This window comes from Coturnix japonica, chromosome 2, assembly GCF_001577835.2.
Source record: "Coturnix japonica isolate 7356 chromosome 2, Coturnix japonica 2.1, whole genome shotgun sequence".
Taxonomy (NCBI): Eukaryota; Metazoa; Chordata; class Aves; order Galliformes; family Phasianidae; genus Coturnix; species Coturnix japonica.
In genome coordinates this window covers 25,679,855-25,696,260 of record NC_029517.1, presented here as the reverse complement: position 1 = coordinate 25,696,260, position 16,406 = coordinate 25,679,855, and the positions used below count along the sequence as shown (strand labels likewise).

Below are 16,406 nucleotides of genomic sequence, written 5' to 3'. Positions count from 1 at the left end.
CACAAAACCCCCATAAGCACTCACCACCCCTCGACACACTACACATACAAATTTTACTATTTTGATTAGGCTTTGGCTCAGACATTAAATCAGTAAAAGTTTCATGACAGGTAAACAACTCAGAAAAGAAAACCTTACAGACATCTTGACTACAGCTGCTGTATGAATTACTCTGTACACTGGAAGGATTCCCCAAAACTAAATATCAGGGAATACATTCCATACTTATGACATACAAATTTGAAGCCTATTTCATTCCCTAAACATAAAAAGAGATTAGAAACATTTATGAATATACAGAGACCTAAATTTTGGAACTAGAATGAAAGAGAAGAAAACTGGCATTTCATAAGTGGATTTTGTAGCAGATAGTCTTCCCCTACTCCCTCCCTAAAGCAATGTGCATGAATAAATGAAATTTCTATTTCTCTATTCATTTGTACTCATGATACAAAAAACTGACAGAAAGGAAAGAAAACGAAAAGGTTTTGCTATGGTGAATTTTGTTATATGTATTATTTGTAATCTGATGATATTCTAATACTTCATTTCAATCAAATGACTTTGAGTTTTTCTCGCATTTTGTAATACATTAAAAAGTCTCAGGCATGAAATGAGCTTTAAATTTGCAAACTGAAAAGCACTCAAGGATTAAAACACTTTTTCTTTAAGCTTAATGTATAGTTCCAGAGCTTATGCATTATGGTAGCATTTAATTGCTTCACCATATGCTACCCTATCTCAATATCTTTAGCTAGGTATCTGCTCTAGATTTCCAATAGTCTAAAAACATAATAATTCTATAGAGCTTGGCCTTTCTTTATTTTCCTTGCTTTTTTTATTTTTATTTTTTGACAATACTGTTTTTATTGTAGTAGTTATTTGCAGATTTGTTTTATTATGTCTTGACCTGGTTTTTACACTTCTTTGGTCTGAATTTCAGACTTACTTGCTTCTATAAAGTTCTAGGACCTTATGGAGCCAACAGCTTCAGCTCACATCTGAGATGGAGATTTAATTAAAAATAACTTGCAACACCTGCCTTGATTTCTGATTAGGAAAGAACTCACCTATTTTAGTAGGACAGGCATTATCTCTCTTTTGATAACTGAGAGGTAGTTGGGGTATAAAAAGTATACCGCAAATGTTTCAGGTAATATCAGCTTTAGTGCTACTCTATGGTATCCATGATGAGTGCTAAGTGATATACCTGCAGTGCTTTAGAAAAACTGGAGTAGGTGGATGCTGTCTGCTCATAGGTTTGGGGCATGGGGAGCATTTGTTGTTTCTTGGAGGTGAGAGCTGTGTTTTGATAGAGGTGCTAAGGCACTGAGTAAAGGAGCAGTGGGAGGAAGTGTGGAGGAGAAAGCACTGAGGGTGACAAGAAGCAATGGATAGGTCTTCCTGGAGCAGTGTGAGAACCAGCTGTGGGTTGTAAGACCAGACAGGTGATGAATTCCATGGATGGGGGAGGCTACTATCTTGTGACCTTTGGCAACAGGAGGGAGGTTCCTTTTTGCCAGCATATCTGAATCCATTTCATGGATTCAGTGTCTAAAGGGTAAGGAAAGGAAGTAACCTCTCCTAAAGGAAAGTATGGGGGAAGGTGAGCCAGAGTTGAGAACTAGCTCCTGAGTGGCGGGGGACAGTGGCAGCAGTCTCCCTTCTGTGGGATCAGGGTTGTCCATCTCCAACCAGGCTTGCTGACACTGGAGGACTGTTGTCTGCCAGAAGCAATTTACAAGAAAATAAAGGGGATTTCCATCTTTCAAAGTAGTTTTTTTATTAAAACTTGTTTACTGCACTCAGTGTTAGTAATTCATCATAGCCTATTTAAGGGAGTTACTCACAGAAAGGAATCTCTCTCTCGAGCATGAAGTAGGGATTTGCAGGATAGATAGGAACAGAAACTGTCCAATTTTCCTAAGGGAAATAACTTATGCCCTGTTTCCAGTGATAAAGAAAAATAGTTATTTAATGCCACATTGTGCTTGAACATCTTAAGCTTTAAAATTTCACCCAGTGATTTTCTTAAGTACATTCAAAAATATATGTGCATAATCTTCATAATTCTTTTGAACTGTTCTTTATGCTAAAATGTCAATGTTTTTATTAGTCTTGCTTAAAAGGTGGTATTTCCCATACTTCAACTCAGGAATAAGCCAAATGGCTCCTGCCTGCACACATGAAGTGTTAGTGCGTATCGTAATTCCTGTGTTGAGATGTTTCACAATTTCATATCCATCTGGTGTTGATACACGTGCTTCTAATTTAAAAACAGAAAAGAGATTACTCAGGTTATACCAAATAATCAGTTATAATCAATAGTCAGATAAGGCAAAGACCTACTAAAAAAGTTAATATGTGTCTGATCAAATAGTTTTGATGTGGAAGATATCTACCCTGGATCTCAGGTTGTGTGCTACGTAATGCTGAAATACCACATTAGGTTAAAGCATGCAGCAACTTGACTCTTGGTGTTTCCAATAAACTAAACTAAAAAGATTTTTTAGGAATAAAAGAGTGAGAAGTCTCATAGCAGAGCATGCCAAATAAAATCTGGAAACACCCACAACAGGTGGGCAGACTGTTCTTCTAAAGTTATTTGATAGGCTTGCCTTGAAGATGGAATTTATTTTTCCAGCAACTCCCATCCCATCCTCTCTCCCACCAAAAAAACAAAACATATTTCTTCAGAGAGGGAACAAAAGGTTAAAGTATTTCAAGAGAAGAAAACACTGGAAAAATATAATAAGAAAAACCCTTAAAAATTAGCTCCTGCCTTGTTCCCCAGACTCTGTACCCTGATGACTGCTTCCTGACTCATGAGGCAGCTGTGCCTATATCAGAACTGGCTATGAATGAATCAGATGGTGTGGAGCTGTGCATGGTTTAAAAGAAACTTGTTAGAGGTTGTGCAGAGACAAGCAGCACATGAAGCAAGCTTCAGGCAATGCCAGTTCTGACCTAATTGAGAGTTCACCAGTTATATACATTTGTAGCTGAGCACCTGATGGACAGGAGGCCACCCATGGACAGCTGTGCAGCTCAGCAGCCAGGAAATGAACCATGTGGATGAACAATCATTTTAGTCAGACCACATGCTTGTTTATTGAAACATCTTTTTACAGAGTTTGGGTACAAGATACAGAGACATTCTTGATGTTCTCAAGTTCCCAAACTTTCCTCAGCAGGGCAGAGTCTAGACTACTATGTCTTCCTGATCATCCTTTCCATGTGAATGTCTCCTGATTTCAGTTCAGAACAACTTAAGCCAATTTTGGCTTTTTGTTTTCTTGGGCTAATTATTCTGCTGACAAAGCATGTTGAAATGGCTCGGTTCAGTGTCTAGTGACCACCCCAGCTTACACAAGGGAAGCAGTGAGAGTGTACAATGTGCAGCTGGAAGTGGGGGAGGGCTGAAACCACTACTTAGGCTCCCTTGGGAACCTCTTGCTGTTACAGCACTGTTCAAGAAGGTTAACATGCAAACAGATCAGAGTATTTTCTGCTTGCAACTGGCTCCTAAAAATCAGCCAGAGTTTCGGGATGAACTTCCCTTCTAATCTTCCTTGAAGTCAGCACAGCATCTTCACCAAAGAGTTTTCTATCTCCTTTTTGTTGTTGTTGTTGTTTTGGCAGTGTCTTGTTGTTGTTGTCATTGTTTGCTTTTGGTGGTATTTTTTAAACTAGAAGTAAGTTCTGAAGTAGAGAAAACTGAGGTTTTGCTGATTGAAGTGTTATAAAAATATCAGCCTAAATGTCAATTTTCCTGTTTCTCACTTTGTCTTAATAGGGCAGGCCATGATCTTCAGACTCTACTTCCCATTTTTCAGCCTTGTCTGGCTTTTTGTGTTAAAACAAATTCTATGGAGTCTGGTCTCCAGGAGAGCCATCCTCCTACAGCTCTCAAGCACAGCTATGTTCTCTCCTTAATCAGGCCACTGTCTTCTCATCCCCTGCTAGATATTCTGTGTACTGTATTTCATGGACTATACTCTTCCAGCTTTCTTGTAGCCTGGCTGTACTTTATAGATGCAAGCACAGCACCATCTTGCAGAAGGTGCCCCGTGATCTATGTTTGTCAGCTAGAAGAAGGGGTGCCACAGAGTGTTTAGAATGTTTCTTTCCTATGTGAACAGGCAAATAACAGAAAAAGCTTCCATCCTACTAGAGGATGATTTTCCTGGGGATGGAGGAAAAAAAAAAAAAAAAAAAAGGAAAAAAAAAAAAAGAGGTAAAGGAAATATCAACTGTTTGGATGTAGTTGCATGCTGATGTATGACAACCTGCATTTGGCAAATGCACAGGAGACAGTGACTCCATGAACTGTTCAACTGATCTAATAATTTGCTGCTGCAGAAATGAAGTCTTCTTTATACACTGTCCGCATCTCTGATTTGTAACTGTGTTGTTCTACCTTCTGCGTCCTGGGCTCTTGTGAGCCAATTAGCACACTAGAGCAGTAATAAAGTATGTGTATATATACATATGCACACATACACATCTTCTGGACTAGTTTATTGCAAAGTAAGTTTGTGAGTTAAATCAACTCATGGAATCCTGTCAGTGTTGGTGCCAGGGCAAGGTAAAAGGAGGAAGAGACCTATTACAAGTAAGGAGGGGGATGGCAGTGCAGTCCACTTTTTCAATAGAAAATCAGCAGCTGACCCTCGAAATGGGGAACCCCAGAGTTTAAGGTGCAGTTGATTCCAATGGTCTTTATACTTGGGAACAGAGGAAAATTTTAGGAATGATAGCAAAATTTCTGTTATCTGAAAGAGAAAGGTGAAAGATACTAGGCACATCACTGTTTAAAAGAAATCCTGCAAGAGGATGAAGAACAGATAATAAGAAAGAAACATGGATGATGAAGTTCCAAGTTTAGTATCACTGAGGGCTTCCCTGCCATATCACTGGAAGGGTCTGTTACTTTCTCTGGATGTTTTAACAACCCTTGAATGAATGGAACAATTAATTGACAATGTTCATACCTGGGCACTGCTCTGTATTTAACAGTCCTGCATAGAAGAGATAGAAAAGACTAGATTTTGCAGCAAGTGGCCAATTGCGTGGTGTTAGGATGATCACTACACAGCACACCCTTGGCTTCAGGTTTCTGGAGTCAGTAATGCTGTCGCTAAGAACAGGACATTAATATATATAGCTTATTTAATACTAACAAATATAGCAATTACCTTTTAAAAAAGCATCATACAATACAGGGTTTATCAATTGGAAATACATTTGAAATATTTTGTAATAACAGATTTTTAACAACACAGATGCATCTAGCACTCTCCTAATAACATTCACTGCCAAGTTTAAATATTGGTACTAAATACTTAGAGCAGAGAGATGAGAAAAATTCTGTTACATCTACACAATATACATACATAAACTGTTTCTACACAGAAAGATATCAGTACATAAGTAGTGTATGCTAAACCCAGCCCAGCTCTGGATGTGATTCAGGATGCTGTGAATGACTGCCAAGGCAGACTATATTGCCCACCCCAATTTCAACCTGCCCTAATTCCCTTTATGAGTTTATTATTTAGTGCTGGTTTAGGGCTCAGAGAGACTCAAACAGGAAGTGTCTGGGCGTTCTCTGTTCATGAAGTGGGTGGGATGGAGTTCTTTGGAGAAAACAAAATGTGATCCACCTACAGACAGTGTTAGGCCAGCTCCCCAATTTCCTCTAAGTAGAACAGAGGCTTTTGTTGCCTTGGTTACTGGAATGATCAGCTGGCCAACAGCAGAATTGCAGTCTCCAGACAGAACATGCTTTTGCATTTCTGATGGCAGCATAGGATGTGATTGCTGAGGAAAAACAAAACAATAACAAAAAACACCCCACAAAACACTGTTAACTCTCTGTTAAAAAAAAAAAAAAAAAAAAAAAAGCTCCTTTCTAAGGAGACTGTGCAAGGTCAGTGAATGGAGGGGGCATTGTTTAGTGGACGGTTACACCTTTTACTAAGGCAACATTCCTGGATGTTTAATTTTCCATTCTTTTCTTAACAAAGAGAATAGGGAGCACTTGAAACTGTACACCAAATTTCAATGCTTAGAGAACATCAGTGATGTTTGTACAGCCAGATTACTGACGTCCATCTAAAAATTGTTCTCCTTCTCACTGGAGGTTTAGCTGTCTTTTTGCTATCATCTATACTTCCTTGAGCACAGAAGCTGGAAAACACGACCATCTGCTTCCCCTGTGAGGTATAATCAAATCCAAATGATTTCTTCTAGTTTTAAATGCAAGAATTTCACTGTGGTGATACTTGAGTGACAGTTTACACTGAAAGGGGGATCCAAAATAAATTAAAAAGTGTTGAGTCCCAAAAAACTGTTGGTATCTCTTCTTTCTTTCCCAGAAGGGTGTAATATCAAGTAGTGGTTCTGTTGTACTTCAAATATCCTCAGTATCCTTGGCTCCCTTGCCCTGGCAATGGTTTTCACATCAGATCAATTCTCAGATACTGGTAACCTTTATTATTATTTTTATTCTTTTTTACTGGTATTCAGTTTTGGTCATTTTATCTCTCTGAGATGCTAGCGGAGCAAGCTCCACTAGCTCAGCGTAGCCTCCTAGGATACTGTGAATGAGAATCTTGGTTATGGTGAGGTCAAGCAGCCAGAATGTGAGAGTAATAACATAGGAATACCTAGGCTAATCTAAATGAAAAGGCATTTATTATCATATGACTTTCCCTGTGAGAACTCATGATGCACTGGAAATCTACCTAGAATGAAAAGTGTCATTTTTGAGTGAATTTGGAAGTTTCATTTAGATGAATTGGGGTTTTAGAATGTAATAATTAGAATTAATTTTATAAGAACCTCAATCAGCCATTAATCTACATTAGAGTTAAGAACACTAGGATGTACTTCAACTCAACATAAAATATTTCCAGTACATCTGTGCTATTACATGATGTACTATTGTACTGTTACATTTTTCAAACTACAAGATTTGAATCTAAATCCCAACTCTTCAAATTGAGGGATGTGGTTTAGTGGGTGTGGTGGTGATGGTTTAATTGTTGGTCTGATGGTCATAAAGGTCTTTTCTGAACCTAATGACTCCATGTTTCTGTAACTGTATTGTTTCAAACATTATAGGTGCATTATTATACCTATTTTAATGTCAACTTCTACATGTTTCTTTTCCTAAACAAAAAAATTCAGCTCACAGTGCCTGTCACAGATGCTTTAAAAAACTGGTTATATCAAGGCAAACAATTTTTCCTGATAACTAGCAGTGTGTGTGTGTAGCAAGATCATTGATGGCAGAACACACAGTCCATTTCTTCTGCAAAGACTGTAAGTAGAACTGAACATCTGTGAGGAAGGGAATGTTGGGACATTGTGTTATTTTCTTTCTGATCAATCTATTTTATCACAAAGGTTATGACTTTTACTAGTGCCAATCATATGAAGATTGACTGACAAGCATCTGATGGAGAAACATGTTCCTGAGCTTCAGATCAACAGCGTAATGTACAAAGCCTGCTCTTATTCCAGTAATTCTAAAACTTTTACAGGGAACAAGCACACATTTGTATTCACTACTTCTTCATGTCACTCCTTTACAAGGGAAACCATGATAGGTGGCTCCTAGAGAATGTCTTCAGCATAATCATATTAATCTGAACTGTAGAATATCGAGCTGTGATAAGCCCTTCTTATAACTAAAACATAAAAATTCTGCACAGGAGTGCTTGGCTGGCCGGGGCAGCCGATCAGAAGAACTGACAGGGACACCTCGCCCTGTTTCTGGAAAACAAATATTCACAGAATGGCTTAGGTTGGAAGAGACTTCAAAGATAATGCAGTTTCTCCCCCCTGCCTGGGCAAGGCTGCCAGCCACCATCTGAGGCTGCTCAGGACCCCATCCAGCCTGACCCTGAATGCCTCCAGGGATGGGGCATCCACAGCTTCTCCAAGCAGCCTGTGCCAAGGCCTCACAACTATCTGAGTAAATAATTTCCTCCCGACACTTAACCTAAATCTCCCCTCTTTCAGTCTGAAGCCATCCCCCCTTATCCTATCACTATTTAGACAGTGTAACAAACTGCTTCCCTTCCTGCTTAAATCTATTTCCATTCAAATACTGGAAGGTCATCTACACAAGGACACACTGAAAAATAATAAGAGAACAATCTGCATAGCAGCACGATGCCGAAAGAAGTAGGCAGTTTCTCCTCTGCAAACCCTCTCAGCACCAACGGGAAACGAATCGAAGCCGCGGGGACGGGCTGCAGGTCAGAGCGGGCGCGGCTGCGGCCGCGACCGCGGTGCCCCCACGCAGCGAGCGCCGGGAGGGCGCCGTCATCAGCGCACCTGCGGCGACCGTAAAGCCGGGTCGGCACGGTACGGAGCGGCAGGACCATGGGCACCACGGCGGGGCAGCAGCTCCGAGCACTCTTCTACGTGCTGCCACCCGGCGAGAGCTCCTTCCGTACGCTGGAGGAGGTGCCCGACTACGTAGAGAAGGTGAGAGCCCCCTTCCCTCCTCTTTGCCGGCGGCATCCTTTGCCGGCCTCTCCGCCCACCCTGTGCTGAGGCACCACCTGCCTTTTTTTCCGGAGGACTGGGGAGGGATATCTAAAGTAAGATGAAATACCTTGTCTTTCTGTGTCTACAAGCTGCGTACTCTTCTAATGTATTATAAATGAAGGCTCAGATGCTTGTGACTGATAGCAGGAGGTACTTTTCAGAGGAACGCTCCACATCTGAGTGCTGATGTTAATGCTGTTCAAACTGTCAGTGCTGAGTAAAGCAGAAAACAGTACTGTCAGGCTATTTAGGCCAAGATCCTTTGCAGATTTTAACACAAGCAAAAAGTCAGCTTTCTTTATGCCCTTAAAGTTAGTACCAACAGCTCAAAGGAAAAAATAAAAATTAAAAACATATTTAAAAGAAAAAAAAAACACAAAAAACACCAAAAACACAAAGGTTGTTTAAGAGAATGAGAGCAAATATTTGTGTTGGGACAGTGCTGTCTCCTACAGCTCCAAGGCAGGAGTACAGAGGTCAAGTGTGAAAGCTCCCTTGGCTGCAATGTGTCCCTTTCTCCCCTCCCACTCTGCTGGCGTATCTGCTTTCATGGAGGTACCTTTGCTCCCTTCTTCCCTACGGATTGCACGTATCTGTTGTGGCACATATCTTGAACTGCTGTGCAGCTGCTGCTATTGGGTTGTTGTGGGGGTGTTACGGGATTGTGCAGCACTGTCAGCAGTTTACCAGGAATCTCAGCATTCAGCAACCCACTGCTGATGGTGGCTATCAGCAAACACTGTTCCCTTGGATAGGATAAGAAGACAGCTGCTGCAAACCCAACCTGTGTATACAGTGTCTGGTTGGTGGACTGCTTTCCTCAGAGGTGTTGTGAAACTAAGCTGTAATGTAGTGGTCAGGGAGGTCTTTCAAGAGCCTGTCTGTTTTGCCTAGTCAGCTGATTGCTCCCTCCAGTTCTACCTATTGCCTTTCTCTATCTCTTTTACTGTTCCCACATTTTCATTTAAGTGTCACGTTTTCCTGCCAGAACCATTACTTAGTATCCCTGGTTTTCCTTCTCCCATAGTAGCTTGTTCTATATTCTGCTCAGAACTTGTCCTAACCTGTTATTCCTGTGACTGAGTGCACAATTAAGAATATTTGCAGAAGAATTCCTAATTAGCATTATGGAAACGTCTGCAGGTTTCTGCTTTTGTATGGTTCCCTTATTTATAAGGTTTTTTTACAAGGGATTTATTAGGGATATATATTTAGCAAAAAACTTAGACTATAAAAGGTTTCTCAGTACAGTTATACTTCCTGTAGGTCCTATCTTAGTATAGTTTTACCAGGAATCCCTCTTGATGTATTTGTTGACAGCATAATTCTGTTTTGTGTAAAAGTCTAATAGTAGCCCAACTATCCCAACTCTATAGGTTATAGAGCTGGGATAGTCTATCAGCTATAGACTGAGCTTAGGAAGTCTTTAGGATTTCTTCTGACTGTAACATTGTGCGTAGAAGTTCTGTTCTGTACCAGATAATGTTCCTAACTCATAAGAACACATAATGCTAGCAGTGGAGGTATGAACCTTCCATCATTATGAGGGTGAAGGAACCTTTAAGTTCATTCAAATAGTCATTTTTAGTGATTTAAATAAAAAAATAGAGCACTTCTGATGATTGACAAAATATATGCATTTTGTAGGAGCAGCTCCTTTGAGCTGGACTTAGTTGTGTTTTTACATCTGTGAGGCAAAAGACAAATGGTGAAGCAGCTCTGATTCTGAAAACGAAACAGCTTATCCTAACTTGCTCAATTCACTTTCTCACTGTGGTTATATTGCTTCAATTTTCAGAGGCAGAGAGGCTCCTGATCTCTGCACTGTGCTCTGTTTGTTGGCATAACTGTATTTGAAGACCCCAGGTACCATTCAAAACATAGGCTGATCAGTTACCAAAGACCTGTAAAAGCAAAGCTCTTCAACAGAGATGGAGAAATAACTTTCCAGCTGGTCTCCAAAAGTCTGTGACGAGGGGTCCAAATTCTGTACCACAGTCATTGAATTTATTTTTATTTGGTCTTTTGTCAAGTAGGCTTTGAAAACCATGATTACGCCTTTGTTCAAGAAAGTGAAGAGGGAGTACAAGTCAGTTGTATCTCCCCAGGTTAGAAGACCCTGACTCCAACAATAGATACTAGTGCTTACCTTGTCCTTTCACAAGCATTCTCTGCTATGGATCTAAGTATATACTTCGCATACTCCATTTCTCAGATTCCCTCACGCTTAGTAGATGGGCTGAGGGAATCCTTTTTGATCACTAATGTCTTTCCTATAGCCAGACCTCAGAGGAGAGTGCACTGGTTACTTTTACTGAAAGCCCCAAAATGGAAGCACTGAACTTAGTAATTACTGTTTTTCTTTGCTATTTACTCTCTACTTTGTAGATCCTAAAGATTAAGTTCACATTTACACTCAATTCACATTTTTAGGCTTTGCTTCTAAATAATGAGGCACAGAACTTGCTTATTTAGTTCTACGTGAAAGTTGAGATTCTTACATTATGAGGACCTGGGACTTTAAGAAAACAAACTGTTTCAAGTCTTGCAATAAAATGGTGAATTTATGCTGAGTTTCAACTGAGAGTATTATTTTTTTGCAACTGTATGAAGTAAAAATTGGTTTAAAATGGTCTTTCACATTTCCTAAGTATTGGTTACTTGAGTCTCTTACTCAATGTAAGACTTTGAATTTATGGCTCAGTTACTCACGAAACCCACAAAAACTAATGTAAATCCCCTTTAAGCATTTCTGGTGATGGATGAAGAGAAAGAAAGTGGAAACAGAGTAAAACATTTATAGATCAGAAGATATCAAAACGGGCCAGCTGCTGTCTCTGACCCGGGAGTCAAACAGTGGCTATTGCTTAATTTTGTGCCAGTTTGCTTGCAGCGACAGTACTTAAAAATTTCACCAGAACTACTTATCTTCCTCAGGTTCCTTAGATGTCTTTACTGTCATTACTAATAAGAAAAAACAAACAAACAAAAAGCAAAAAATCAACAAACAAACAAAAATAAAGCCAAAACAAACCATCAAATCAACAACCAATCAAAAAGACTACTAACCAAACAAAAAAAAAAGGAAAAAAAAACCCCAACAAAATAAATGTTTAGAGTACTGGAAGGAGGTCTGCTTTATTGACCACCTCCTTTTTTGCAGTTTTAGTTGTACACTTCTGATACACCTTTTGCTTTTGTTTGTATGGTATCTAACTTGTGATCCTGAACTGTGAAAATAACTATTATGTATTATGTTCATAGAAATAGTATGCACTAGTCTTGGTGCAGCTGATCACTTTGATCTGCTTTGAACACAGCATAATGGGGATGTATGGGAGAGAGGTAGTAATTTCTTAGAACAAGAGGTATGTCATAAATTTTACAAGCTCCTTGATGGGCAGGGGGTTAAGACTGCCTGAGTGTTTCTTTATCCTCTTTACTCTGACACTCCCTATTTGTGAGTCAAAAAGTGCTGTCAAATCTTGGCTGCCTCACAGCTTCATAGTGGGAAGAAAATATTTAATGAAGTCAATGGGGAAGAAGTTATATTAGTATAAAACCAAGTATTTTAACCATTTCAGAAGTTACTAAGTAAAGCACTGCACAGAATACTAGCATCATATATTTCCTGTGCACTATTTTCATTTCATGAAAAAAGAATTCCAGTTATTCTGCTCTGAATCTATTCATTTTGAAGTGCAGCTTCTACTCTGTATCTATAACCTCAAACCTGCCTATAGACTGTGGTAGAGCTGACTCTTAATACTGTGGTCAAATTTCTTGGTCATTCTTACTAAGACCATTTTAATCTCTGCTGGATGCAGAAGCACAGTTAGCTGGCCTGTTTGATAAGTTAGGGATCTGTTGTTTAGCCATAGCAACTAAAAGAAAAAGAACAAACAGAACATTAACAACCTTATCTACCTAGAAATGAAGGAATTAAAACAGAACAGGAAGCACTTATATTTTTCTAGCATGCTTCAATAATTTCAAATGGAGGGTGGCTTTTTATTGTTTCAAATATCAGAAGATTTACCATAATGTTTTTGATGGAAACTGTTTAGGATTTATCCTTAAGTTTTCCTTTGCTTTCAAGGGTTTTATTTCATCAGCTAGTGTGTGTCCCAAAGAGGCCTTTAGATATTTAAAATGCAAGCTAGGCATCTAAATTAAAAAGTGCCATGTTGATATCAATCTCCGTTCATCTGTTATTGTAACCTAACCCTGAGCTGCTGCAGTTTTTGAACTTTCACATTTCCTAGACACTATAAATCTCTTGCTGCTTGCATGGTTTGAATCATCCCATTCTTTTTCTACTGAGCAATCTGGTCTATATCCATCTTTGTCTCTTTGGTGTCCCAGCCTGGTAGGAATTCCCGGATCATGTCTCACTTGGCAACAAAAATGAGCACCCTCCAAAATGCACTGACATTTGCAGCAGCATCATGCTTCTTCCATGAAAATATGGTATAGTCACGGACTCTGTGGAGGGTTTCAGTTTGTGGATTCACACGTTTGCAGGTCGCTTGAAGGGGGCAGTGAGAGAAGGCTAAGAGAGACATGACTGACAATATGCTGATTCCAATTAGTGGTAGGATAAAAACTCACCAATGTTGAATTTCTCTATCCCTTAAAAACATGGTGGAAATTTTATGTCTTAATACTACAGAAAAGGTGACCTAAATTTTCCCACAGAATGAGAGGGTTTAACGTTAAGAGATCTGATGGAAGGAAAATTGCTGCTTCTTATTTTCATTGCCACATATTCTTAAGTGTTGGAGATGGTGGCTGGTGGGGCCATCACTTTTTCCTTCTATGGACTGCAAGGACTCTTAGGACTTTTGTGTCAGTAAAAACAAAACAAACAAAAATCAGTAACAAGCAAACAAACAAAAGCCCCTGAATGCATACACTCTGCCAATTACTTCTGGTCAATCTTTTCTTATTTTTCAGGATGCTGATCAAAATTTGGAAACAGCTGTAGCAATCCGTTTGCACTGATGAAGCATTGTATTGTCACAGTAGCAGTGCAGTCCTATTACTAGTTATGCAAATACCTTTCTCTGCTGGGCATTGTTCTTGTGTATTTTTGATTTGTCCGTAGATATGAGGCTCAGGATATACCATTTGAGTTAAATCCTAGACTTAAGCAATGTTGTGACTGAAAAATGCTTGTCTCACACAATATTATGGTTTCCTTCTGGAAGGCAGAAGATGATTTGACAACTAGCACCAACGCAAAAGAGAAAAGGGTGCATTGCATCATTGATACTTGGTCTGCAAAGAGAACGTGTTATGGCCCGGATTGAAATGGGCTTCATAGTTTGTTCACATAGCTCCTAGGTTCTCTGGTGAAAACGCATACAGAAGAGTTGTTACTATCGTGAAAAGCATGGCAGCAGATAGGACAAGTAGAAAGCAATTCACACTGTTATCTCATTAAATGGCATTGTATGCCAGATTCAGTGACCAAACACTTTCAGAAAAATATGTGACAAATGTTTTAATTTGGGGTTAGAGGAGTCCACCAGTGTTGCTGCTACCACTGATTTTCTTGAATATGAGAAATGAGTTTGGAAAGACTTTTGTATTTTGTTTTGTTGCTGCTTAATAATTTATGTGCAGATGATATAAAGTAAATTAATATGGCATTGGGTTAGTGCACTGGATTTATGCTGTTGTATATATAAAATGACAGCCTAGTAGGTTGTACTTGTATATAAAATCCACAACAAGCATTACTGTATTTATCAGGGTGCAGTAGTAGCTAGAAAGATGACAGCCAACCTGTAGTGGAAATGCTAAGTCACAGCTTGAGCCAGTGATTGAGCACCTCAGAGGAAGGCATGGCCACCCAAGGGAGATCCTGGCTTTACCCCTTCCCAACCTTCATTTGAGGGTTGGCAGTGGAGGTAAGGGCATTTCATCTGGAGATCTTTTCCTACCTGAGGGCCACAAAGGACTTCTGAATCTAAGCTGTTTCTTATTTCTGTGCTCACTTCTATTGTGTTTGAGTGGATCTTCACTCTCTGTGGCCTGGGACCTTGCTGCTCGTTTGCACTTTCCATCGTGTTACACAATCTGAGAAGTGTATGATGGCGTAAGCTGCTCTTTGAATCACAGAATGGCTTGAGTTGGTGGGAACCTTAAAAACCCAGGCCACTCACTAGATCAGGCTGTTCTATGTTGGCCCCTTCCAATCTGGTCTTGAATGCATCCAGGAATGGAGCACCCACACCTTCTCTGAGCAGTGGTTCCAGAGCCTCATCACCATCTGAGTAAAAAGTTTCTTTCTAAGGATCTTGAAAAGGTGGATCTAATCTTGCTTATATTGTGATTTTTTTTTTTTTTTTTCTTCCATTCTTTTCCAGAGTATTCCATTCTTCATTGCTTTTATTGTGTTGGAGTTTGTTGTCAGCTGGGTTCAGCAGCATAAGCTACCAGGTCGGATCAATGATGGCATAAGTTCTCTTTCACTGGGTATCCTGTCTCGACTTCCAGAGTAAGTATGCATGTTATATTAACTTAAGGTCACTTTTTTAGGCCCAGGATTCAAAGTTCTTTGATTTAATTCATTATCTTTTCTGATTTCAGTGGATTTCTGAAAGATTTTAATGCTTGAGGGAAATGTTGTAAATATGATCACTATTTTCTCTCTTCTGCATAGAGGTCATAAGATTAACTTGAATTACATCATGGTGAAGGTATTTTAAATAGATAACCATTATTATTTACTAAATTTATACTAATAGGGAACCTGACTAATTCTTAAGTGCTTTTTCAGGTGCTATAAAAATTGTGAGGAATATTGTGTTTTAGATCTTACTTTTCATGATGTGAAATTCCAGATGATAGATTTTATTATGCTTTTTTTCAGTTAAAGAGGGGTTAGGTTTCTGTTTCCTAGGTGTGAATTTACAGATTGCCCTCATTGAGTGTAATTTGTTCATTACAGGAAGAAAAGTTTCAATTATTTGAATTTGACTATATAGTATATTTTCAATTATTTTCAATATTCCCACAGTTATTTTTTGAATCCTCAACAGTTTTTCAGCCTTCTTAGTGTTGATGTCTCAAATGCACTCCATATTTCAGAAACTGCTACATCAGTGCCAAGTAATGAAGTCATTTGTTCTCTATTCCTAGTTTTTCTTCCTCTCTTTATGTATCCCAGGTCCATGTTAGTCCTTTGAGTCATCTTTCATCCTCAAATACTTTTTTTAGATTGTGGTTTACATTCCTCATTCATAGGCAATGTGTTCTTGAATTTGGCCACACAGAAATATATGGATGATATATTTGATCATCCTTTGATCATCCTTAAATGTTTTGAATCAATGAAATGCAGTCTTTGCTACTTACAGGTTCCTCATTCTTGTGAATGTGAATTTTACAATCTAAGGTAGCGATAAAATACATTAAAAAAGCACAGACACAACAAAATATCCATTTTCTTCTTACTTAAATTGTGAAATCTGCTAGTCATTCACTTTGTTATTCATTCAATGTTTGAATTTGTACAGTACTTTTAGACTTTTTAATAAAGGAAAAGTGAGAAGTCTGTATTCAAACAGTTTTATGCGCTTTTAATAAGACTTGTGAACATGATTGTGAAGGAGGAACACTGAATTTGTCATACTTTATGCTATGATAAATTAAATATTTAAGCATTGGACTTGTGTGCATTGAAACACAACACTAATGAAGGCTTACTCTCATTTTCATGCAGCTAAAACAGAGATACTTCAAATATCATTTTCTTCAACATACTCATGTTTTTCTAGACAGTAGTATACTTCAGATTTACCATATTTATTTTTCTTATCTGAAATATTCAG

The 16,406-nt window shown here is 38.9% G+C and overlaps 1 protein-coding gene across 1 annotated transcript in view; it reads left to right on the top strand.

Moving 5' to 3' along the window:
• The first annotated feature begins 8,286 nt into the window (after window positions 1-8,286).
• Window positions 8,287-16,406, top strand: part of AGMO (alkylglycerol monooxygenase) — a 171,970-nt gene continuing 163,850 nt past the window's right edge. The window contains exons 1-2 of the mRNA XM_015853865.2: window positions 8,287-8,502; window positions 14,940-15,070. Coding sequence (XP_015709351.1) covers window positions 8,398-8,502; window positions 14,940-15,070 — 236 coding nt within the window. The 5' untranslated portion in view covers window positions 8,287-8,397. The remainder of the gene's footprint in view (window positions 8,503-14,939; window positions 15,071-16,406) is intronic.